The 23,764-nt window shown below is 45.8% G+C and overlaps 1 protein-coding gene across 2 annotated transcripts in view; it reads left to right on the top strand.

Annotated features, from left to right (window-relative positions):
- PRKDC (protein kinase, DNA-activated, catalytic subunit) overlaps positions 1–23,764 on the top strand; it is a 2,139,921-nt gene that overhangs the window by 51,551 nt on the left and 2,064,606 nt on the right. For both annotated transcript variants that reach the window (XM_069220133.1, XM_069220131.1), the window contains exon 6: positions 5,912–6,024. In XM_069220133.1, the coding sequence (XP_069076234.1) occupies positions 5,912–6,024 (113 nt within the window). The remainder of the gene's footprint in view (positions 1–5,911; positions 6,025–23,764) is intronic.

Below are 23,764 nucleotides of genomic sequence, written 5' to 3'. Positions count from 1 at the left end.
GTTATTCACAAATAGCTGTTTTAAAAGTGGACACTTAGTGCAATTTTCACAGTTCCTAGGGGAGGTAAGTATTTGTTAGGTTAACCAGGTAAGTAAGACACTTACAGGGCTTAGTTCTTGGTCCAAGGTAGCCCACCGTTGGGGGTTCAGAGCAACCCCAAAGTCACCACACCAGCAGCTCAGGGCCGGTCAGGTGCAGAGTTCAAAGTGGTGCCCAAAACACATAGGCTAGAATGGAGAGAAGGGGGTGCCCCGGTTCCGGTCTGCTTGCAGGTAAGTACCCGCGTCTTCGGAGGGCAGACCCGGGGGGTTTTGTAGGGCACCGGGGGGGACACAAGCCCACACAGAAATCTCACCCTCAGCGGCGCGGGGGCGGCCGGGTGCAGTGTAGAAACAAGCGTCGGGTTCGCAATGTTAGTCTATGAGAGATCTCGGGATCTCTTCAGCGCTGCAGGCAGGCAAGGGGGGGGTTCCTCGGGGAAATCTCCACTTGATCAAGGGAGAGGGACTCCTGGGGGTCACTCCTCCAGTGAAAGTCCGGTCCTTCAGGTCCTGGGGGCTGCGGGTGCAGGGTCTCTCCCAGGTGTCGGGACTTAGGATTCAAAGAGTCGCGGTCAGGGGAAGCCTCGGGATTCCCTCTGCAGGCGGCGCTGTGGGGGCTCAGGGGGGACAGGTTTTTTGTACTCACAGTCTTAGAGTAGTCCTGGGGTCCCTCCTGAGGTGTTGGATCGCCACCAGCCGAGTCGGGGTCGCCGGGTGCAGTGTTGCAAGTCTCACGCTTCTTGCGGGGAGCTTGCAGGGTTCTTTAAAGCTGCTGGAAACAAAGTTGCAGCTTTTCTTGGAGCAGGTCCGCTGTCCTCGGGAGTTTCTTGTCTTTTCGAAGCAGGGGCAGTCCTCAGAGGATGTCGAGGTCGCTGGTCCCTTTGGAAGGCGTCGCTGGAGCAGGATCTTTGGAAGGCAGGAGACAGGCCGGTGAGTTTCTGGAGCCAAGGCAGTTGTCGTCTTCTGGTCTTCCTCTGCAGGGGTTTTCAGCTAGGCAGTCCTTCTTGTAGTTGCAGGAATCTCATTTTCTAGGGTTCAGGGTAGCCCTTAAATACTAAATTTAAGGGCGTGTTTAGGTCTGGGGGGTTAGTAGCCAATGGCTACTAGCCCTGAGGGTGGGTACACCCTCTTTGTGCCTCCTCCCAAGGGGAGGGGGGTCACAATCCTAACCCTATTGGGGGAATCCTCCATCTGCAAGATGGAGGATTTCTAAAAGTTAGAGTCACTTCAGCTCAGGACACCTTAGGGGCTGTCCTGACTGGCCAGTGACTCCTCCTTGTTTTTCTCATTATTTTCTCCGGCCTTGCCGCCAAAAGTGGGGCCTGGCCGGAGGGGGCGGGCAACTCCACTAGCTGGAGTGTCCTGCTGGGTTGGCACAAAGGAGGTGAGCCTTTGAGGCTCACCGCCAGGTGTGATAATTCCTGCCTGGGGGAGGTGTTAGCATCTCCACCCAGTGCAGGCTTTGTTACTGGCCTCAGAGTGACAAAGGCACTCTCCCCATGGGGCCAGCAACATGTCTCGGTTTGTGGCAGGCTGCTAAAACTAGTCAGCCTACACAGATAGTCGGTTAAGTTTCAGGGGGCACCTCTAAGGTGCCCTCTGGGGTGTATTTTACAATAAAATGTACACTGGCATCAGTGTGCATTTATTGTGCTGAGAAGTTTGATACCAAACTTCCCAGTTTCCAGTGTAGCCATTATGGTGCTGTGGAGTTCGTGTTTGACAAACTCCCGGACCATATACTCTTATGGCTACCCTGCACTTACAATGTCTAAGGTTTTGTTTAGACACTGTAGGGGTACCACGCTCATGCACTGGTACCCTCACCTATGGTATAGTGCACCCTGCCTTAGGGCTGTAAGGCCTGCTAGAGGGGTGTCTTACCTATACTGCATAGGCAGTGAGAGGCTGGCATGGCACCCTGAGGGGAGTGCCATGTCGACTTACTCGTTTTGTCCTCACTAGCACACACAAGCTGGCAAGCAGTGTGTCTGTGCTGAGTGAGAGGTCTCCAGGGTGGCATAAGACATGCTGCAGCCCTTAGAGACCTTCCTTGGCATCAGGGCCCTTGGTACTAGAAGTACCAGTTACAAGGGACTTATCTGGATGCCAGGGTCTGCCAATTGTGGATACAAAAGTACAGGTTAGGGAAAGAACACTGGTGCTGGGGCCTGGTTAGCAGGCCTCAGCACACTTTCAATTGTAAACATAGCATCAGCAAAGGCAAAAAGTCAGGGGGCAACCATGCCAAGGAGGCATTTCCTTACACCAAGGTACAACTCTTCCTCAGCCATCCTGTCCGGAAGACCAGCTCACTATAAATCCAGGCACCTTTAGTGCTCTATCTAGAAGGAATACACATCACACCATAGGAGAGCCATTAACAATCGTGACCAGACACTGGGAGAATGGCACATTTGGTTTAGGCAGAAAAATGTCAATTTTCTAAAAGTGCCATTTTCATAATAGTAACTTAAAATCCGACTTTACAATTAAAGAGGATTTTAAATTACAATTCAAATGACTGGACAAAGTATTTCTCTATCGAAACCCAAACTGAAGTTCTCACATATTAAGTGTAGCAATGTTACTCAGTGTTCGTGCAAAGGAGAGTTAGACTTTCAATCTTGAAAAACGACTTTGGGGAGGTTTGCAATGCCAGGACATGTTGAAATAAAGTACACATGCCCTACTTATTAAATTCCATGCACCCTTCCCTACGAGCCTTTAGGGCCATTATTAAGGGTATCTTATAAATATTAAAAAGGAAGGTTTAGACTTGGCAAAAGATGTATTTGGCCAGGTCAGAATGGCAGTTGAAAATCGCACTAGAGGCTGCTGTGGCAGGCCTGAGACATGGCTTACAGTACTATTTTAGTGGGTGGCATAATGAGTGCTGCAGACCACTATCAACCTTTAATTTACAGGCTGGGAGTACATGCAGTACCATTCACCAAGGCTTGGGGGTAAATTATATGGACCGATCAAGGGTAGGCTAATTTTATGTTTAGAAGGAAGAGCACAAGCACCTTATCACTGATTAGCAAGCGTAAAGTGTGCTGAGTCCCAAAAGCCACCAAAAACTGGCTCAGCAAAAGAAGGCAAAATTTGGGGTGACACTGCAGAAAGAGCCAGGTCCAACAGCCATCATCGGTAATTAGCATTCAGTCTCACACTGTGAACTACATAGAACGTATTTCAATCAATTAGGAATGTGTAAAGTGCAATACTCACCTGTGGGGGTCTCAAGGTGCTGAGGTGGGAGGAGAAGAGGAGGAGGAGGAGGGGAGGGGAGGAGAGGAAAGGAAAGGAAAAGAGGAGGTGGGGAGGTGCTGCTACTGCTCGAACAGCCATGTCTTGAGGAGTTTTCTGAAGGCAAGGAGGTCTTTGGTCTGACGCAGGTGGGTGGGAAAGGGTGTTCCACGCTTTGGCGGGGAGGTGCTAGAATAATCTTCTGCCGGTTGTAGTTCTGTGGACGTGTGGGACGGTTGCGAGGTCGGCGGAGTGGAGATGCTGGGTCGAGGTGTAGAAGGAGAGCCGTCTGTTGAGGTATTCTGGTCCAGTGTTGTACAGTGCTTTGTGAGCATCGGTGAGGAGTTTGAAGGTGATTCTCTTGTTGATTGGAAGCCAGTGCAGGTCTCTCAGATGGCCTGTGATGTGGCAGTGGTAGGGTATGTCCAGGATGAGGCATGCGGAGGCGTTCTAGATGCATTGCAGCCTCTTCTGGAGTTTGGCTGTGGTTCCTGCGTAGATGGCATTGCAGTAGTCCAGTTTGCTGCTTACGAGGGCTTGGGTGACTGATCTTCTGGTTTTGGTGGGAATCCATTTGTAGATCTTTCAGAGCATGCAGAGGGTGTTGAAGCAGGAGGAGGAGATGGCGTTGACTTGCTGGGTCATGGATAGTGAGGAATCCAAGATGAATCCTAGGTTGCATGCGTGGTCGGTGTGGGTCGGAGCGGCTCCTAGAGTGGCAGGCCACCAGGAGTTCTCCCATGCGGAGAGGGTGGAGCCGAAGATGAGGACCTTCGTTTTGTCGGAATTGAGTTTGAGGCAGCTGTTCTTAATCCATTCAGCGATGGCCGTCCTTCCTTCGTAGAGGTTGGTCTTGGAGTCCTTGGTGAGGGAGAGGATCATTTGGGTGTCCGCATATGAGATGATGTTCAGGTTGTGGGATCAGGCTGTGTTAGCAAGCGGGCCATGTAGACGTTGAAGAGGATCGGGCTGAGGGATGAACCCTGGGGTACACCGCAGATCATTTTGGTGGCCTCCAAGCGGAATGGGAGGAGGCGGACTCTCTGGGTTCTGCCGGTGAGAAAGGAGGTGACCCAGTCCAGGGCTCTGTCGCAGATTCCTGCATTGCTGAGGCCTGAGTGTAGGGTGTGGTGGCAGACTGTGTCGAACGCAGCCGAGAGGGCCAGGAGGATGAGGGCCGTGGTTTCGCCGTTGTCTAGTATGGTTCTGATGTCGTTGGTGGTGGCGATGAGGGCAGTTTTGGTACTGTGGTTGCTGCGGAATCCAGATTGGGAAGGATGCAGGGTTCAGTTCTCCTCGAGGAAGCGGGTTAGTTCTTCTTGATGACTTTTGCCGGGAAGGGGAGCAGGGAGATAGGCCGGAAGTTCTTGAGGTCCTTTGGGTTTGCATTTGGCTTTTTGAGGATGGCGTTGATCTCTGCGTGTTTCAGATCTGGTTGGATGAATCAAGGGCCTGAACATAGTGAAACAGAATTTTAGAAAACAGTAACTAGTGATGGTTGACGGCAGTTTAGCAAAGGTAAAGTGAGTAAAGTTTGTGATATATAGGCAGGGAGGGAATGGAAGCCTTTATAATCGGATTGAGGAAAACACAAGTTGGGAAAGTTATTTCAGTATGCAGCTGGTAGTCTAAAGACCGTTATCTAACATGACCCAGCCTGCAGTGCGAACAAGTGAAATACAATACCAGGTATTGCTTACAATTTCAATGAGGCAAAATATTGTTGATTAGGGGGTCTCTCATAATGCAGTTGCAGACAAGATAATGTTTCAGTATTTAGTGCCCTATTGGAGAGTTGTCTTTATGAATCTTTAAGTCTAAATCGAAACAGGGAGTGTTCTTGAAGGCTTTTTTCCCCTCAGGGTCCCCTGTATTATTTCTCACTCACTATGTTTTGAGAAGAGACTAGTTGTAAGCAAAAAATAAAGCATTGGTTTTAAGAAGAGAACCAGCTTAGATGAGAAGAGCAACTAGCCATGTTGCGCGAGAAAGGAAATCAAGGTCTTACACCTAAGGCAGGGGTGAAACCAAGATGGAACACGAGATTGAGGGCATCAAGGGAATTTACTTGCAGCACAAAAAGGAGTTTAAATATGCAAAGAAAAAATAGAACTGAAAGAGCTTCATGCTGAAAAAGTGAGCATGCTGTGAGGACTTTGTTACGGCAAGAGAACATTGTCACTGAGGTTTAATTCGGGCCTCTGATTTGAACATAGGTGAGTGAAGAAAGAATGGGAGCCATGCTGGCATGGAACAGGGGATCCATGGGTATAAAATGAAGATACCAGTTTGAGATTAGGACAAGAGCATTACAAAGGGTTTGAAGGTAGGAAAAAAACTGAAGTTGGATTGAAAGTGTATTTCATAATCTGATACTTCAGCAGTTAATGGAGACATGAAATTATAATCTTAGACCCACTAGCAACAAGATGTATATGTGGCGACACCCGTATGTTAGTATACTTTATGTAGATTTAATTCATTACTAGGGCTAGATTTTGGTGTGTGAATTCAAACACTGTTGCATGTCTGTTTACTTAATTGTAATGTTAGTGTTATTGTAACGAAAATGAGTGATCATAATGTTATCTTGAAATTTCTGAATCTATTGCCTCAGTTCTGGAGAAGATATATGAGCTCCTGGGAGTTTTAGGAGAAGTTCAACCAAGTGACATGCTTCACAACTCTGATAAACTTTTCCGGGCTTATTTGGGAGAGCTGAAAACACAGGTGAGGTCACTTTGTCTCTCCAAATTTTTAAACGTCTGATGCTAAAACGAGTTGCTTTCAGCTTTGGCACTGGGAGTATATTATTCATTCACTTCTTACTATCTGGTCTTTGTAAGGGGCACATTTTATGGCTGTAGGCTTTGCGGATTAAATAGGAATGGCACCACATTCTACTAGTATTACAGTTACAGCCTTTTTTGGTGCAGAGGAAAAGTTCTGATTAAAAACAGAATGTGTCATTTTCAGAGTTATGATGGAGTCTAATAACTAGTGTGTATGAAGCATGCCAGTGTGAGGAAATTAAGTGACCTATTCAACATTGTAACAGGAATCCATCACGGACCACAACAACCCATGTACAATTAAAGTTCTAAACCAAGCTCTTGGGTAGCATGTCGTGAGGGATGGGGCAATATTACTTGTGTAGAAGTTATGTCCGCCTTTGGCAGGATTGGAAAAATAGTTTGGTGGGATGGATGCTGGTTTTCACCATGGATCAAGTAGCCTCACATGCATTTATTACCTCAATTATAGTTGCTGCAGTACTCCTCTCTGTGAACCCATTCCTGCTAAATTGGTAGATTGGCTTCTCCTCACATGACTCAGAGATACCAATGAGTTGCCTATCCACTTAAGCTCTAACTTTCTGGGTGGTTATGAGAAGAAATGGATTGCTGAAGTCTGTTCACAACTAGGGCTAAACAGAGGGAATAATGCATCAGAAGTCTAGGCCGTCCATAGGTTAACAGTTTCCACACATAACCCGAAGTATTCCTTGTATTGTTGTAGCCAATGGCTCTGGCGACTGATGTAATACTGTAGAAAATTCAGTCCTCTGGAACGGAGGTGGGTGACTTGTTTATTTCTCAGTGGTGGGGTATTAGTTCAGAGACACAGTTAGACAGTTGTTTACTGAGATTCAGCAATTCTTTTAGCTTGTCTTGGAATTACAAATCCCTTATTTCTCTGAAAGGGGAGACAAGTCATATAAACTTGCCTATCCACTCTGCTGTAGGGCCATGCCTTTCAACAGCTGTGCAGCTATACTCAAACTTTGGGAAAGGAGTTGGAGTTGTTGGGACGGAGGTGAATAGTATGTCATCCAAAGAAGCAGAGTTAACACTTCAAGCAATGGGATAGCTGTCCTAGAGCCAAAACAAGAAAACAGAGTGATAAATAGTACATGTGACACATTGGTCAAACCTGACCCAATAATATCAAACATTTTTAGTGGATTTGACAATGTTTATAGGCTGACAGATCTTTAAAAAAACAGCTTCTACATATTTCAATACAAAGCAAAAGAACCAGTTTTCACAAAGTTAGTTCAAGACGATGTTTTGCTTTTCACTAATGACTGAGCTGACAAAAATCTCCGGAATGCTCTTCTTAGTTCAAAGAAGACATTTATTATTTCACCACGAGGTTCCTAAAAGGAGATCAGCATGTTGAAAGCACGTTTTTAAAAATAGTCACAGCAATGAAAGGAAAACAAACCAAAATGATTCTCCACTGGAATATACACAGCAAATATATGTATTTATATTATAATGCAAAGCAAATAATGAATTAAAAATGCATCCCCGTAGGGCCTGTCAGGTTCTTCATCTTTCTCATGCCAGCAAGACGATGACCCCGTTCGACTGAGAAAGAGATCCCTACCCTCACGGGAAAGATATCAGGCATCTGTCGTCTAGAATCCTGATTGAGGCCACTGACCCTCACTGTCGCACTGGGCCTTTTCATATCTCAAAAAACCAAAAGGAGTTTTCTGGGGGGGAAAAAATAATTTTGCAATTCAAACATGCTGGCTTGTTTAGTTATGCTTTGAAAATAACACGTTTGGCCACAGTCCCAAACATCAAGTCAAAACAAGGCCGTTCCCTGCCGTCTGAGTACATCCTTACCAACCAAAGTCCTTGGTGAGGAAAAGCACGAAAACCAGACCGAATTCACAGTTTACAATGTGGAAAATTACAGGCAGCCTTTAACATGGCAGTGTCTAATGCTACGATAAAGTCAATAGGCAGAATGAATCTAAGGTTAAACTGAATACAAAATGTAGTCTCTAACTGGGGAACACTGGACAGCTAATCCAGGTGCAAAGTGGTGCAACACAGTCTGTGGTCAAAACACATATTTCACTACAGACGACAACTATTTTTGACAATCCTTTGAAAAGTTCTTCTGTGAAATTATGACAACCGCATGAAAAATGCTTCTGTCTGACTGTTGATCAAAGGTACATTTTTCTTCCAGCTCATCAGGATTTTGCAGCAAATGATTTTTGAGGCCAATCACATGTACCTCTCTCAGAATATTGGGCACTAGTATGTTAATACCTGTTTAGGAATGTGTGATTGGCAAGGCTCAGGTTTGATTCCTAATGCATCTTTCATTCTAAGATTGAGTAGGTGGGTGTCAATCACTTGTCAATATTGCCCCCTTTTAATGAATGTGTCCAGAATCTACCCTGTTCTAAACAAAAATAAAATACTTATTTCCTCACATTGAGCAGTTTTCATATGCGATGACTGAGCTATATCCATTCAGAAAGCCACCAGGCCTAAGGAGCTAAAAACAAAAAGGTACTTTCCTTAAAATAACTTTGGAATGAGCTGTGTTCTACTTGCAGTAATTACATATATTCCTTCAAGCTTCTGAACAAATACAGTGTTTGGCTAATGACCAATGTCCTGCAAACAGGTTATCTAACAGAATCAGAAATATTGCTTCTGAACATCATATATTTTAATAACCATGCTGCTTTCAATTGTTACAAAGCCCCTAGCACATACAGTGTCAAACCCTCTAAAATATAAATTTTAATAAAATGCAGCATTTGTTAGACATTTCTCCAGAAATCCTTCAAGAACAATGACCATGTTGTCCTCTACGTTAGCTGTTCATAAATGTCAATAGGCGCTATAGCAATTAGCATGCCTGTTTAGAGAAAGGGCAACCTTGAATGGGGTGCAAGAGAGACAAGGGAGGCAACATGGTTACCAGTTTGTCATTGTAATGCTGGAAGTAGGGTGCAAAGCAGTATTTTCATTGTGCTGTGCTTTTTCATTTGTAATCTTTTGCACAGTATCAGTTAGATTTTTTGGGAGCCAGGCTTAGTTTGACAGCAGAATAAGGTTACAACAGCATTTTGGTCCCAAACGTCACTATTTTAAAGAGTTGGAACAAACTGATGCAATGCCTCCGCAAAAGGGGAGTGCAGGTGCTTTCCATTGACACCATTCCTGAGAAAACGTACAACTCATAGGTTAAACCAAATTGTAAATCTTTTGTACCGATCACTCTGAGGAACTGATCATATAGGCATTTGCTTTAGGTGACAGAGGTATGCCTCTGGATAGGCATCAATGACCTATTAAGACCTCCCATAGTTGGCCTAACTTTCAGTCTACCCTTGATACATTGAAGCTATCACTCATGTGAAAATTCTCTTACAGCAAAGGACAAAAGCCACAATCCACGTCTGCTCAGTTTCTTCCAGCCCTGCGTATAATGCTGGACTGCACCCATTAAATGTATTGAAAACCTATACATGTGAGTTATGAATTGAGTTAATACTTTTAATATGTAAAAAACACCCTATGGAATCTTGGGGTTAAGCTAACAACATCAAGAAAGATGTGAAGATAATAAAATAGATTCATTTATAAAGCCTTTCTAAATATAAAATGCCCACCAACATCTACCCTCTAGTGCTAGATGAAACCAGAGCAGGTGTAACAATCACTAATACAGATGTTGGAGACCTCATTGGACATCTATCATCTGTTATTAGTCTGTGCAGTTGTAGCAGGTGGAAAATGGGCAAACTAGGTGTCTTAGCAGGTGTATTATGCTTGCATTTGTTTTTTTGTGAAAGGCCACCTCAAAGGCTTCTCAATGGACAGTGTTCAAAATAAAAACATTGACCTTTGGTGTACATTTGCAAGCTCCTTCCCACCACTCTAAATTGGAGCAACTAGCTCTAAATTAAAAAGCAATTTACTTTCATTAACTGTTGGAGCCTGTTTCGGGGACCTCCGGGCAAGCATGAGCTACTAGGTGATAGCCATGGGGCCTGAGGTTGGTTGCCTCTGAAGTCGTTGAGTCTGTCCTAGGATGGCTGTGCAAACTGGGCCATTAACAATTCCTTCAACCCTTGACTCTCAGTGGTGGTGATGGTGAGCAGTTGCAGGCTTTTCAGGGAGCAAGCTTGAGGGTGCACATACTCGGTCTCAATCACTCAACAGTGTAACAATGGCTAGCCCAACCCAGTGCTTTATTAAAGGAACTGGTGCTAGAGCTACTCTACCTTAGAATAGAGGTCACCCTTTCCTTTACGATACTGCCCATCTTCTGGTACGGTTCCCCTTTATGTTAGAGCCTGAAGTCTCAGCTGGAGATTACCCCTGTTTAGTATAAGCAGCTCTCAGTTCAGTACAGTCCACCTTAGAGTGACAGTAGTTGCAGGTCTCCATGTTCAATTTGCGGCAACATGCATCTTCACTTGCTTCCACTTCTTGGAGGAAATCCACTGTTTGGAAGAGCAGACTGTCAGCCCAGGCGTGGCACAACAAAAGTTTACAATGGGGCTGCTGACTGAGGTCCTGCAGTATGAACACAGATATTTTGAGTCACAGGGCCCCAAGAGAAAGGAGAAGGTTCCTCTGGGGCTTTTGGGGTCACATGGTGATATGTTGCAGGTGGGCCACACCACCTAAAAGGAGGTGTCGCAGCAGCATGACAGACAATCATGGGCACACTTCCTGATCATGGTAGCAAAGGCTAAAGGGGGCACACTTCTCGATCACAGTGGTGTGGTCTGATGCAGCTTCACATTTCAGAAGAGCTGCGAGTCTGGCCACTGTCACACTTGCTGGCACAGCGGCAAGGTTGGCCCCAGATCCACAATTGAGACCTGAAACCACAATACTAGAGAGGCTGGTGCCAACCCCTCGTGGGGCTCGCTGATTCCTCTCCTCTATCTTCCTTCCTCTGGCAGACCCAACAGCATTAGGGTCTCCCTGCTTCTGGCTCTCCTCAGACTGCCAGACCTCCACTGATGGAGGTGGTTGTCTCCTCTCTGGTAGCAGGCATGTTTGGTCTACAGATTTCAGGTAAGATGAACAACTTCTTCCACCAAGACAAGACTTCAGGACCTCTCGGAAACATGCTGTCAGGCAGATATCAGTTCTGGTTGCACAGTAGTCCTCAGAGAGAGTACTCTACAGAGCACTCCCTTCCATTGTCAGATGGAACTGGAACAACAAGTGGGCCTCTTTTAAAAAAAAAAAAAAAAAAGCGGATAGATTTGGATGTACTGTTTGCACTTACTGAATCAGTTTGGGTTGTGTAGGAAACTGGCACTCTATATAGTGCACTAAAATGAAGTACACTGTGCAGAGAGTCCAGTGGATCCCCAGTTGGTTTTGCAGAGGCAAAAGTAGATAAGACTAATGATCTATTATGTGGTAGTGTGGGTGAGCACTTAGGCTTATCAGAGGGTAGTGCTAAGCATTTGTTGTACTTACAGAGGCAATAAATGTGACACACACTCAAAGAATAAATCTGAGACCAATTTAGAAAAAGAACAATTCTTTTTATATATGTTTTAAACCCAAGAACTTCGTAATCAGGTAAGAAGACTTTAAAGCATAAATAATTAGCAATTTCAGAAATCAACACTTAGTGCAATTTTCAGAGTTCACTCAATGTTATCCTATGGAGGAAAAACAATGGTTAGCAAACACAGGGTTAACAACGACTTACGAGGTCGAGATCAGGGAGCAAATGTAAGTACTGGGCACTGATCAGAACCACACCAAGAGGTCTCACCGGGCGGCACTGGGGTACCCTGGTACCGATGCGCAGTAAGGCATTGGGTGCCTAAGGGTTCTCTATGGGAGTTGGACCTCATGACAGACAGGCTGAAGGCTCTGGCTAGGAAGCTAGTCAAGAAAAACAAGCAGGTAGCTAGTAGACTTGGGGTGCTTGGGTAAGTAGGTGCACCTTTGGTGGTCATCTCCTGTACCCAGGGGCGACAGATGCAGGGGGTGTCTTTGCGCCTCAGGTTTTCCCATTCGGGAGCACTAGCAGTCAGGGTGTCCTGTGTGTTGAGGCTGCAGGTGTCATCGAGGGGTCCAGCAGGGGTGGACCCAGGGTGGACTCTAGCTTCTTAGGAGCCAGGGGATGTCGTTGGCACCAGTGACCCACCTCAGACTGCGTCAGGGGCGACTGGTGCAGTGGTTGCTGGAGGTGTCTGGTTTCCTCTTACCACAAGGCTCCAGGGGAGGTGTGCAGAGGCTGCAGACTTGTTGGAGTCTAGCAGAGGTGAAACTCAAATAGACTCAGACTCTGGATGGCTGGGGAATCTTGCTGCCACTATTGGTTTGCAATGCCTCAGGTCGTGGACGTCTGGTGCAGAAGTCACTTCAGGTCAGGGGCGGCTTCTCCTCTAGGGTGGAGAAGCATCGCCGCTCCTGCCAGCAGCAGCTACTGCAAAACCTTTAAAAGAAAAGGATAAACTTCATTTATTATCCTTTTCTTTTAAAGGGGCGGGGCCACAGGGGTGAAGAGCAGCGAGGGGAAGAGTGCATGTATGTGTGGCCGGTCGTCTGATGCCGGCCAAACATACATGCGCAGTAGGCTCTCTCAAGCCCAGCAACATGGTTGCCGCGTTTGAGAAAGCCTACAAAGGCTTCCAGTCTGTTTGCTTTGAGCAGCATCAGGATTGGCTGCAAGGCAGGCTGTGAGCCTGTGCCTACCTGGTCTGGAGTGACGGCGGAAAGCGGAGCGGCGCGCGGAGGAGGTAAGTGTTTTTATTTTTTTTAATTTGTTTTTTATTTTCTACTGCCCCCCCCCTTTTTTTGTTGTTGTCGGGAGCCACAAATTCAGCCATTGGGTCTTTGCTGCTGTTGAGGCTGCAGAGTCATTTCTTGTTAATTTGTTGCTTAGCAGCTCTGCTGCTCACTGGAGTCTTGAGTCCTTAGAAGGCGGGCAGTCCTCCTGGGTTTCTTAGAAGCTCAGCTGAAGGACAAGTTGTATTCTTTAGCAGAGTCCAGTGAGGTCGGCAGGCAGGTAGGACTGGTACTGGGTCAGCTGCTTCTTCCTGTTCTGCAGGGGTGCAACTCTTCTGTGTCTTTTTCTTCATAGGTCATCGAGATCTGAGTTTTAGGGTCCAGGGGTGCCACCGAAATACTCATTTTGTGGCTGTTAGAGGGAGTGTCCGGTGGTAGCCAATGGGCTGACCACCTTTAGGATGACTGCACCCTTTCTATGCCCACTTCCGCTGGGAAGTGAGCATAACCCTAACTCTAGCGGCTTAATTCCTTTCCAAACAAGATGTAGGAATTTAAAAAGTAGTGTCCACTTTAGCTCATCCACCTTGGGGGTGGGACTGACATGAAGTGGGCACACCTAATCTGCATAATTTTCCCACCTAATTACTTGTGCTTCTACCAAAAGTGGGATCAGGTTGGGGGGGGGGAGGCGGTCATCTCCGCCATTTGGAGAGACCTGGGTCACATTTCAAAGGCAGCTAGGCCTTTGAAGCTCCCCACCCTGGAATATCCATCGAGCTCTGGACGAGGTGTTAGCACCTCTGCCCAGAACAGGCCTTTGTTCTGGGCCTCTGAGAGTGTTGACTCTCACCTCAGGGGACCAGAACTCAGTCTGGGATGGCTGTACTGGTTCTGACCAGTTGATGAACACACCAGTAGCTGGGTAGGTTTTCAGGGGGCACCTCTAAGGTGCTCTCTGTGTGCAGGTATTGGTGAGTCCAGAGTCCAACACTGGCATCAGTGTGGGCTCACCAATGAGATATTTGACACCAAGCATTCCTATATTCAGAGAAGCCATCATGTAGCTGAGAAACTTGTAGTGACCCTTGTCCAGCACAAGTATTGAAAAGGCTTCCCTGTCCACTTACTATGTCAGAGAATCGACAGAGGCATAGTAGGGGCATATCTGCTCAGGCAGATATGCCCTCACATGTAATGTAATGCACCTTTCCTTTAGGGCTGGAAGACCTGCTAGAGGGGGTGACATATATATATATATATATATTACATGCAGTGTTATGGGGACACTGCACACAGGCTTGTGCCATGTTGTCTTTTTACTTTTGTCTTCATCAAGACACGCAGCCTGCAAAGGCAGTTGGTCATGTGCTTGGTGAGGGGTCCCTTAGGGTGGCACAATTTGTGCTGCAGCCCTTAGGTACCCTTTTTAGTACCCCAGGCCCTAGGTACCACGGGTACCATTTACTAGGGACTCACAGTGGGTGCTAAAGGTTTCTGCCAATTGGGTAAAAACGGCTGTGCAGTTTTGTGGAAAGTGATCTGGCACTGTGGACCTGGTTAGTAGGATGGCAGTGCACTTTAAGTCGAAATTACACCAGAATCCAGGCAAAAAGTGGGAGGGTGACTTATGTCAAAAAAGGCACTTTCCTACAGCGTGTTTCTGATTCATGTGTCTTTCCTGGCTCCTTTCCAGACACTGCCTTTTTATATGGTGATGCTCCTCACAGGAAGGTAATCTCTAGTTTGGAGTACCCACTCTAAAGGTACAAAGGGGTCCGAGATTTACACACCTAGCTATCATCAGCCCCAATGAGCATGGGAAAGACAAAAAGCTGGCCTCTCCTAAAGGATCGCCTTCACCCTGGACATCAGGGGGTGCAATTCCATACTTCACTTTCACAATTACCTAATGGCAGTACTACAGGTAAAATAATCGGCAGCTACTGTAAGCAAAATGCTGAATCAAATTTCTAAAGTAGTCATGTCGCCTCTTCCACCCGCCCCCCCTATTCTGCCTTCACTGTCTAGGTGTCCTCATGTGAGCTTCAGGAATGTTTCAGTACACTACTGTCGCGTGGGCTCTCATTATCCTAAATGAGACTACTGGATTTCTAGGTAGCAGGATCGTTCCTGGTGTGGGGGACTGAGTCTGACCCACTTAGAAGGACCTCTGTCACCTTCAATCCGGTTTTGCTCCGGCTAACTAGCAGTGCCTCATCTCTTCCAAGGGGAAGGGATGATTAGGCAGCCGAGCGCATGACATCTATAGAACTTCTCAGGGAAGTCGTGGTCACTCAGGTCCCAACCAGCTCTCTCATGATCTCATATACAAATGACAAAGACAATTTTAAGTTTTATAGATTGTTTTTAATAAAACGACTGTATTTTAGATATTAAGGCATGAGCCGCAATAACCAGAACCACACAACATAGTAGAATTGAAATAGTCACTATGAGAGTGAAACATAAAAATAATGCTATCATGGTGTTAATAGATTCTATTCTCTCTCAATAGATTATATTTAGAGCACAGCATGTTAAGCTATTAGCTTGCTTTTTAGATTCCCTGGGAAACCATCAACCCTCATACCTGAGCAAAGACCTGTGATCTGGTTCAGCATCTGAAACGAGGCAGTCAGCATCTAGTTGTGGTTCCCTGGTCGGAATCTCCCTCTCCCTTGTACTAGGACTAGGAAGTGTTTTTATAACTACCACGCCGGTGTTCTAAGAAACGTCCCTACGTAAGAATGTATACTTTGTACGAACCCTAAAGACTAAACTCCTACCACGTCTATCGGCAATGTACCAGACTGTATCCTTGACTGAAGCACAGAGCGAACAAGAATGTATTGTTTGTGAACTCCGGTACTGAAGTAAGCTAAACAGTGTGATAGAAGAAAATAAAACCAGACCGTAGAACTGGCTATTTGAAAAATAACAGTACGAAGCTGAATAAAAAGCATTTAGAGCAAAGTGCACAGAGGCTCTATGCTGCGAGCAAAGGAATAAAATACATCCAGGGCAAAGTGCACGACGGCCTAAAGCCCAAAGCTAACGCGCAAAGGATACATGAAACTGACCACACTACACCCTCCCCTTGTCGGTAGCAAGTGGTTCTAATCAAAAACGAGAAACAATAATATGCCCCAGATACAAAAATATACAAAATACATTTCGACAAGTCCAGAGGACATCAAAGCATAAATATATATCTAAATTTGTAAGCATGTGACGGTAAAGCCAAATCATTAAAATGTCAATTATAAAAAATCCAATTCTTAAATGGAAGCCACGGAAAGCAGGAGATCCTCCACCTCGACAGATGTCAACAATGGAAAATCCACACCAAATACTATCATGGAGCAGGTGTGTTCCAAAGCCCCATAACCATCCAGGGCGGCACCCCGTGCAGGGCCTATGAATGAGACAATACCATCTTCCTCCAGGAAGGGAATCTCATAAACTGCCTCACAAAGCAAACGCAACCGCAGTGTACAAGTCTGGGAATGAGCCCTAATCGGGAACATCAACAGATCAGTATCAACCACTGGGGGGCGCTGCAGTGAGAGACAGAAAGCCAGAGCATGTTCAAATGAGCACCAAAGGCACCGAAACACGGGCTGCACACAATCCAAAACTGGTCGGAATGACAGAGACCAGTCACACTCCAATTGTCCTAGGAGTGTTGCTCCAAAATGCTGCATCATGCGTTCATGACACAGCTGCGCTGACGGGAGCGCCAACAAGGGATCTCGTTGCGGTGGGACAGCCATTGCGGAAGAACAACAGCAACAGCAAAACACCAGCCAACAAAGCCAAAGTAATCGGAAATCCCCCCAAAATGCTTCCGAAAATAGAATGAATAGCCGAAGGTATCAAACCGAATATGGAAGAGAAGGAATGAACAAAACCAACACCAACGGCTTTGAAGAAATGTGCAATTCCAGCAGTGCTGGACGCATTAAATATACGTCCCACAAGTTCACCAAAGTGGCTCGGAAAGTTAGTATTTAATAGGGACTGTATTTCTGCTGATGACCTCGCCACCTGAAGTTCATAGGTCTCGCGGGCAGATGTAAGGGCCACATGCTTTTGAAACAATAGAGCCTTTAGTCGACTCAACTTGTCGAAATTCACCTTGAAAGTAGCAATGTGAGGCCAGAGGTCCTCTACCTCCCTAAATTGAGTGGGGGGAAACAACACATTCCCGCAGCACGTAACGGCCTTGGTGACCACGACTACATAAACTATTCCTGCACGCATGCCACAACAGGCTTCACTGTTGAGAAGGACGTAGCTGCCGTTTGAAAGCACCTGGAAAGTGTTTTTAATTACTGGGACTGGAACTCCCTTAAGATAGCAAGCCAAGTTTGCAACCGAGGCATTACACGCCCCATGCAAAGACAGCTGCTCACAAACCATTGAATGGCTGACAGAAGTTTCGCATTCGCTACCGCTAAGAAAAACCTCCCTCATACCATTAAGACGTCTGTATAAAAAGGGAAGCTCCCACACCTCATGTATGTAACTGTCTCCCAACTTCTTATATCTACCCACCGGAATATGCTTCAAACAAGAAGTGAATTGCAGAGTGGAAATAGGCAAATTTATAACCCCGTGTATTAACCATTCAGCTGACGGAATCTCAGCCACAGTAAAGGACAACTTTTCCAACTTTTCAATATGTAACATAACATACGTCGCTTCCTTTTTAGCCATCAGCTGTTGTTGACGTGTCAAATTAAAGGAAATAAATATCTCCCTGGCTCGGATGTGCTGCCACGGAACGCGACCTGCCTTTAATGTCTGTAGAGTCCAACCCAACTGCATGATGGACCGTGTTTGACTCTGCCCATGATATAAAGAAGACCTATCTGATTTAATAATGTCTATAGCAGAGGAAACCATGTTGTCAATCGTATACACACGGTCGGATAGGGTATGCATTCCATTATCCACAACAGACAATGCTTGTTTTAAATTCTCCTGATCTATCTGCCTTAACCGTTGCCGCTGCCTCTTGTTGTGAAAGTTTCCAAATCTCATTGTATACTTCATACAAAAAACGTTTCTTCCGGGGTACCCTTGGACCTGACAAAAAATCTTGCAAGTCAGTATTATTAGACAGAAACGTGAGATGTGACTTAACTGCATCTAGTGTGGATGACTTTAACCATTGTTGACAAAGCTTCCCCACGTTATATGTAGTAATGATATCAGCATGTTCCGGTGATATGTAGCGAGGGTCTGCCCTACCAGTCCTGAACCCCCCTGAAGAGGTGACAAAACGTTGATGACACCCATTAGTGTCTACGGGCCACAATAACCACCCGCCCGGACGTGTCAATGAAGTGTTAAGCGTACCATTCTGGACCCAGCCTGTAAGCTCACTAAACGTGGCATTAACATATTGCTGCCAATTTTTCTATTTGGAAGGGACAGGTATGCTAGGCAAATTCAAGTCTCTAATTGTTGCTAAGCCCAAACAGCTAGTCTGTTGTACAGTGTCATTTAAGAAAATCATTTGGACAGGAATTATACTTGCCCTAAACAATGTGTCTCCACCCCGCATTTGCCAATTCTTCGTTCCCCAGACACTTTTCAAATCAACAGTTTTGGACCAATATTCATACCCCTCTACTGAAAGTTTGGATACAAACAAATTTGAATACAGTAATTTAGTATCAGTCAATAACATTTGCTTATTAGTATGCAGAGTAACCTTAAAATAGTAAGACTTAGCATTCTGTTGATTATGCCCAGAAAAATATGCAAATTTATCATAAGTTTTAGAACTCCCCTGTGGAGGAGTCGGGCAATGTTCCCATTGCATATATTCAAATATCGTTTTCGGGCTACTGGCTTTATGAATAAAGTGGTGTCCATAATAATTGTAGCAAAACATATCACCATAATTATCTCTAAATTGGTAAGCATCTTCATTTTCATAGACAGTATAATACTGCAATTCCGTCAACATAGAATCTACTGTCTTCACATCCCAATCATCAGAAACAATGCCTGGTATAACGATATCATTCATTGACAATTTGAGAACATACGGTATTTGAATTGTTTCAGTGGGACCATATATATCAAACATTACTCTATCCCACACAATCCCATCTGGAATCGGTACAGCAGAAATGTTCACAAAGGACAAGTCTCTTCGAACCATATGTGATGAAAAATGCGGTCTCAACACCTTCTCCACGTGCTCAATCTCAGATCGTTCAGGAAGAAAATGACCATGTATCACCAGAAAAAAGGTAACTACAAACCCCAGCCATAAGAAAAGAGTCATCACAGTCATAAAAAGCCACAGATAGTTCCAAGGAACAATAAAATATGTGCTTTTGAGCCAACACAACAGCCTACGTGGACCCAAGGCTGGTGTCGAAGCGGACGAGGAGTCCGACACGGTATCATCAGTGGTGTTGAAGCAGCCAGAGGCAGTTCTCGCAAAAGGTGCAATCGTAAACAAAGAACCAGATGGTGGCTCTCTTCTTGGCACGCTATAAACCACATGTTCAGCAATATCAGTAGAATGTACAGCAACTTGATCAAAAGATTCCAAAGTATTCGCCGTCTGTGGAACAATCGCGAGATCCGCTTCCACCCTCCCCAAGCTCGGAGAGGAAATAGCGTCGGTGCAAATCACCTGCAGCGGAACTTCTTCCCCAGTAGTGAGAGGGATTCCGGAACTACTGGGTGTCCCTCTTGGTCTGCTGTGCAGAATCGGCCACATGTTGTAACTTGACGTTGTCAATGGAAACAAAGCGCTTTCCCTTGGCCCCTTGACGCGGTGGCAAAATCACAGTTCTTGTGCTGTGGATCCCTAGCACAGGGACTGGCACTCGATATGAAGGGCCAAATTATTTTTTCACTGCGACCTTTTCACGCACTAGATCCCCAATTCTGGGAATCCAACCAGTAGGCGTTACTGGTTCATCCTTAATTCATGTGGAGGCAGCACTGGCAGAAGAGTTATCTTCACGGAATTGTTGTAAATCCTGCAAAACACGATCATTTATGTCAAAGGGCGTATCTGCTGCCTCCACACCAGGACCATCGAGATCAGGAACATACATTTGTGTTCCAAACAGGCACTCATATGAAGTACGACCCCCCCAGAGACCTTCTAGGCAAGTTATTAAGTGCTCTCTGTACTCCATACAAGTGGGTCGGCCAACTACGACCCGTACCTATAACTCTGGCCGATAAGGATTGCTTTAAATCGCGATTTAAACGCTCCACGACAGAATTTCCCTCGGGATGAAATGGAGACGAGAACTGGAGCTGGATCCCCAACAAAGCCATGGTGTCCCTGAATGCCTTTGAGGCAAAAGCAGGGCCCTGGTCCGAATGAAAAGCCGCAACTGCATATGTATCGACAAAGATACGCAAATCTTTAATAACAGTCCGAGCGTCAGCCGAGCGCTGTGGCCAGGCCCACTCAAATCTGGAGCACGAATCTACAGCAACCAATACATATTTGTATGCACTATCAGGTGTCAGCGGACCACAATGATCCAAGTACACACACTGCAAAGGTTTATTTGATATTAGAAGGGGTGTCTGCCGCGGGTGTCTAGCCGTTGAAAGTTTAATTTGTTGGCAGATATCGCAACAAAGGACATACTGCTTTGTCTCCTTCTAGAGACCAGGCCACCAATAACGAGCCTGTAAGAGTGAAATGGTGGCAGCCACGCCTGCATGTGCAGAAGCCGCCCCCTCATGCGCTGCAGTAATTAATCGAGGTCGCTCAATTTTATTGGGCATTTCACGTACACCAACGCCTGGAATTGTAACTACAGCGTTCAGCATACCACCCATGCAGTAACTATATTTAGAAGGGAATCCTTTAGGAAATGGTGTGCCATCAGCCGTAGCCTGTATGGCAGCCAAAATCTCTGTGTCTGGTTTGGAACTCGAACGAGTTACTGCGGCCACAGTGGCAACTGCCACTGCCGATTTCGCGGCTTCATCAGCCAAAGTATTCCCAGCAATGTGTATTCCAACGCGCTGGTGTCCAAGTGGATGTACAACATGGACCTTAGGAAGCGTCTCCTTCAGATCCGCAACCTTCCCCCACAGCAATTTGTGTTTTATGGTGTTACCCTTGGAATCTCTGAACCCATTCAACCTCCAGTAATGTAAATATTCATTGAAAGACTGAACACAGTAATAAGAATCACAAACCAGCAGTGTAAATTTTGCCGGATCCGCACGCTCCAAGGCTAACAACAGAGCCTTCAGCTCAGCCAACTGTGCCGTACAATCTCCCAAGGTCTGTGTAAAAGTATGTTGGGGGCAGAACTTTTCCCCCTCCATATAGCCGCTCACCACCGCACATGCAGCAGAATACTGTTGTTTAGTCCCAACCGCAGGTTGCGCAGAGCCATCGGTGTACATGACCACCTTATATTGATCAATAGGCAATGTGCCAGCGGGAACTGGGTACTCCATTTCATACTGAAGAAATTCTTCTGTCTGCAGTTTAGGGTCAAATATGTAGTCTACATCAGTGGCCATCAAAGACGTTGCCCATTGTATCCATCGCGGGTGTAGCGCTTTCGCATTAGGAACACTTGCTTTCGTCACAGCCTCTAAGGCTGGAATCGGGGAAACGACAATGATGCGTTGGCCCTGGGCAAGAGGTCGTTCTTTAATCACAGCCATCTGGACCGCAGTGAGAATTTTCTCAGTCTGTGCAAAACGTTGTTCTGCAGCAGAATACAAGTGGGACTTGTATGCTATCGGGACTGTCCCACCCTCATTAAAGGTGACATACGTAAACCCAACGGCCCCAGGTATGACCCTGATGACCAGATGTGTCTTATTGTCCCATGTATGTAAATGCTTTGCAGCTAGGAGATCATTTTGCAGGTCTCGAAGAGTATTTGTATGCTCAATCGTCCAAAATTTACTCGAAAAATTTGGGCGAATCAACTCGTATAAAGGTTTTATACGTGTAGCATAATCAGGAATGTAAGTTCTGCCAAAATTTAGAAATCCCAACAATGACTGGAGTTTCTTAATCGTATTAGGAGGTTGCAACTGTGCACATTTTTCCAAAAAGTGTGACGCTAAGCTCTTACCCTCGTTCGACAGCTCATATCCCAGGAAAATGACGCTAAAGAAGGCAATTTTTGACTTTTTGAAGTTAAATTTGTAGCCAATTTCGGCAAATTCCACAACAATGCGGGCCACCCGCCTTAAATGTTCTAGTAATTCGTCATCCGTGAGATATATATCATCAACATATGACAACGCTTCAGGGTCCAACTCGTGCAAAATTTCAGTCACACGAGCAGAAAACAGCCCTTGGCTATTCTTATACCCCTGAGGTAAACGACAAAAAAAATTCTGAGAGCCAAACGCACTAAAGCTCGTATAGTCCCTACTTTCGGCCGCTATATTCTGGCAGAAGAATCCATTCGAGATATCTAAAGTTGTTTTGTATTTCTTACGTACAATATTATTCATGAGCGCTGCGCGAATTTTGTATTGCATATGTGCGTGTATGTCCATTTAAATGTCTGTAGTCCACCACTATCCTATAAGAATGGTCCGGTTTAGGTACAGGGAATAAGGGATTATTCATCGGCGAGATACAGGGTTCAATTACTCCCTGGTACTCCAATTGTGTAAGTATTTTCCTCACCGATGCCCTCGCTTCAAATTTTATAGGATATTGCGGTTGTGGCTGAGGCTTGCCTTTAATTGGAATTACATGGTAAGGTGAATCCCTATCCCAACCCACATTATTTCTATATAAGGCGGGTGCTTGTGCCAGAGCCCATTCGATGCCATAGGACTCCGCGAGTTCTCCCGGAACAAGTGGTGAGAATGAAGGTGCAATCACCTTCTCCCCAACTGGACAATCGCGAACAAAGTCTGGGGGCCAATCTTGTTCAGCCAGCAGAATGTCATACAATTTGACCACACGGTCCCAAAAGATGGCGTTTATACTGCGCTCAATGTCCCCTTCTAATTGTAAAGTTACTGTATAAACTCTATCGGGATCAGAGACACGCATATCTGCTGTTTCGACTTGTATGAAGTCATCAGTTGCTTTCACCTCCAGATGCTCTAGAAGATTCCGGCGAACTATTGTGACCTCTGCCGCGCTGTCTAACAGTGCTAGTGCCCATGTCTTGTTCTTCAAGAGAACTCTCTTCTTGTGTGGCATGTCTAACTGAGACCGCCGCCACTTTCTTCTTTTTAAACTGCTGTTTTTGTTGGACCGGTTCCTCTTCCTTCTTGACAGAAACCTCAGATGAGCGTTGTGATTCCGGTCTCGGTTTCACGTACTCTGTTCTCCGCTCCGACCGCCCACCTCTCTCATTTCTCTTTTCCGATGAGTCCTGAAAGGAACAAGATCGGCGTGTATCAGTATATTGATATCTATCAGGCGTCTTCAAGTTATCCCTATTCCTGAGATTATACCTAGCCTGCGGGGTCTCTGGTCGCGGAGATTCTCCCCTTTCCTTCTTAGGTGTTTGTTGTTTTTTCTCCCAGCGCTTTTTTGTACCCTCAGGTTGCTGTTGTTTAGTAGTATCCTTACTACCTTTACCCTGAAACTGTGGTTTCTGCGGTCTAGCCCCTAGGCTATCACGACCGATACTAGAATATGTTTCCGCTATTATTCTCGACAGTTCCCGCTCTTGATTTAGCTGCGGGACGTCTCGAAGACGCATACGCACCACTAGTGCTACTGCCTCCCCTTTTAGATTACTCAATATGATGGAAGAAACCGTGGAAAAATTGCCTATCAGTTGCATCCCTAAATCTAAGGCCGGGGCAGCCCCATATTCATCTTGAATTTGTTTGAGCGCCTCTGGTAAATTAGCCAATGTCTGTGTACCGTGTGCTGTAGTGTAGAGCGCGGCAAACACCGTGCCCCAGGTATTACAATGATCCACAGTAGGAAC

The sequence above is a fragment of the Pleurodeles waltl genome, chromosome 2_2 (assembly GCF_031143425.1).
Source record: "Pleurodeles waltl isolate 20211129_DDA chromosome 2_2, aPleWal1.hap1.20221129, whole genome shotgun sequence".
Classification (NCBI taxonomy): Eukaryota; Metazoa; Chordata; class Amphibia; order Caudata; family Salamandridae; genus Pleurodeles; species Pleurodeles waltl.
The sequence above is the reverse complement of the archived record's forward strand: the minus strand, read 5'-3'. Positions and strand labels throughout refer to the sequence as shown.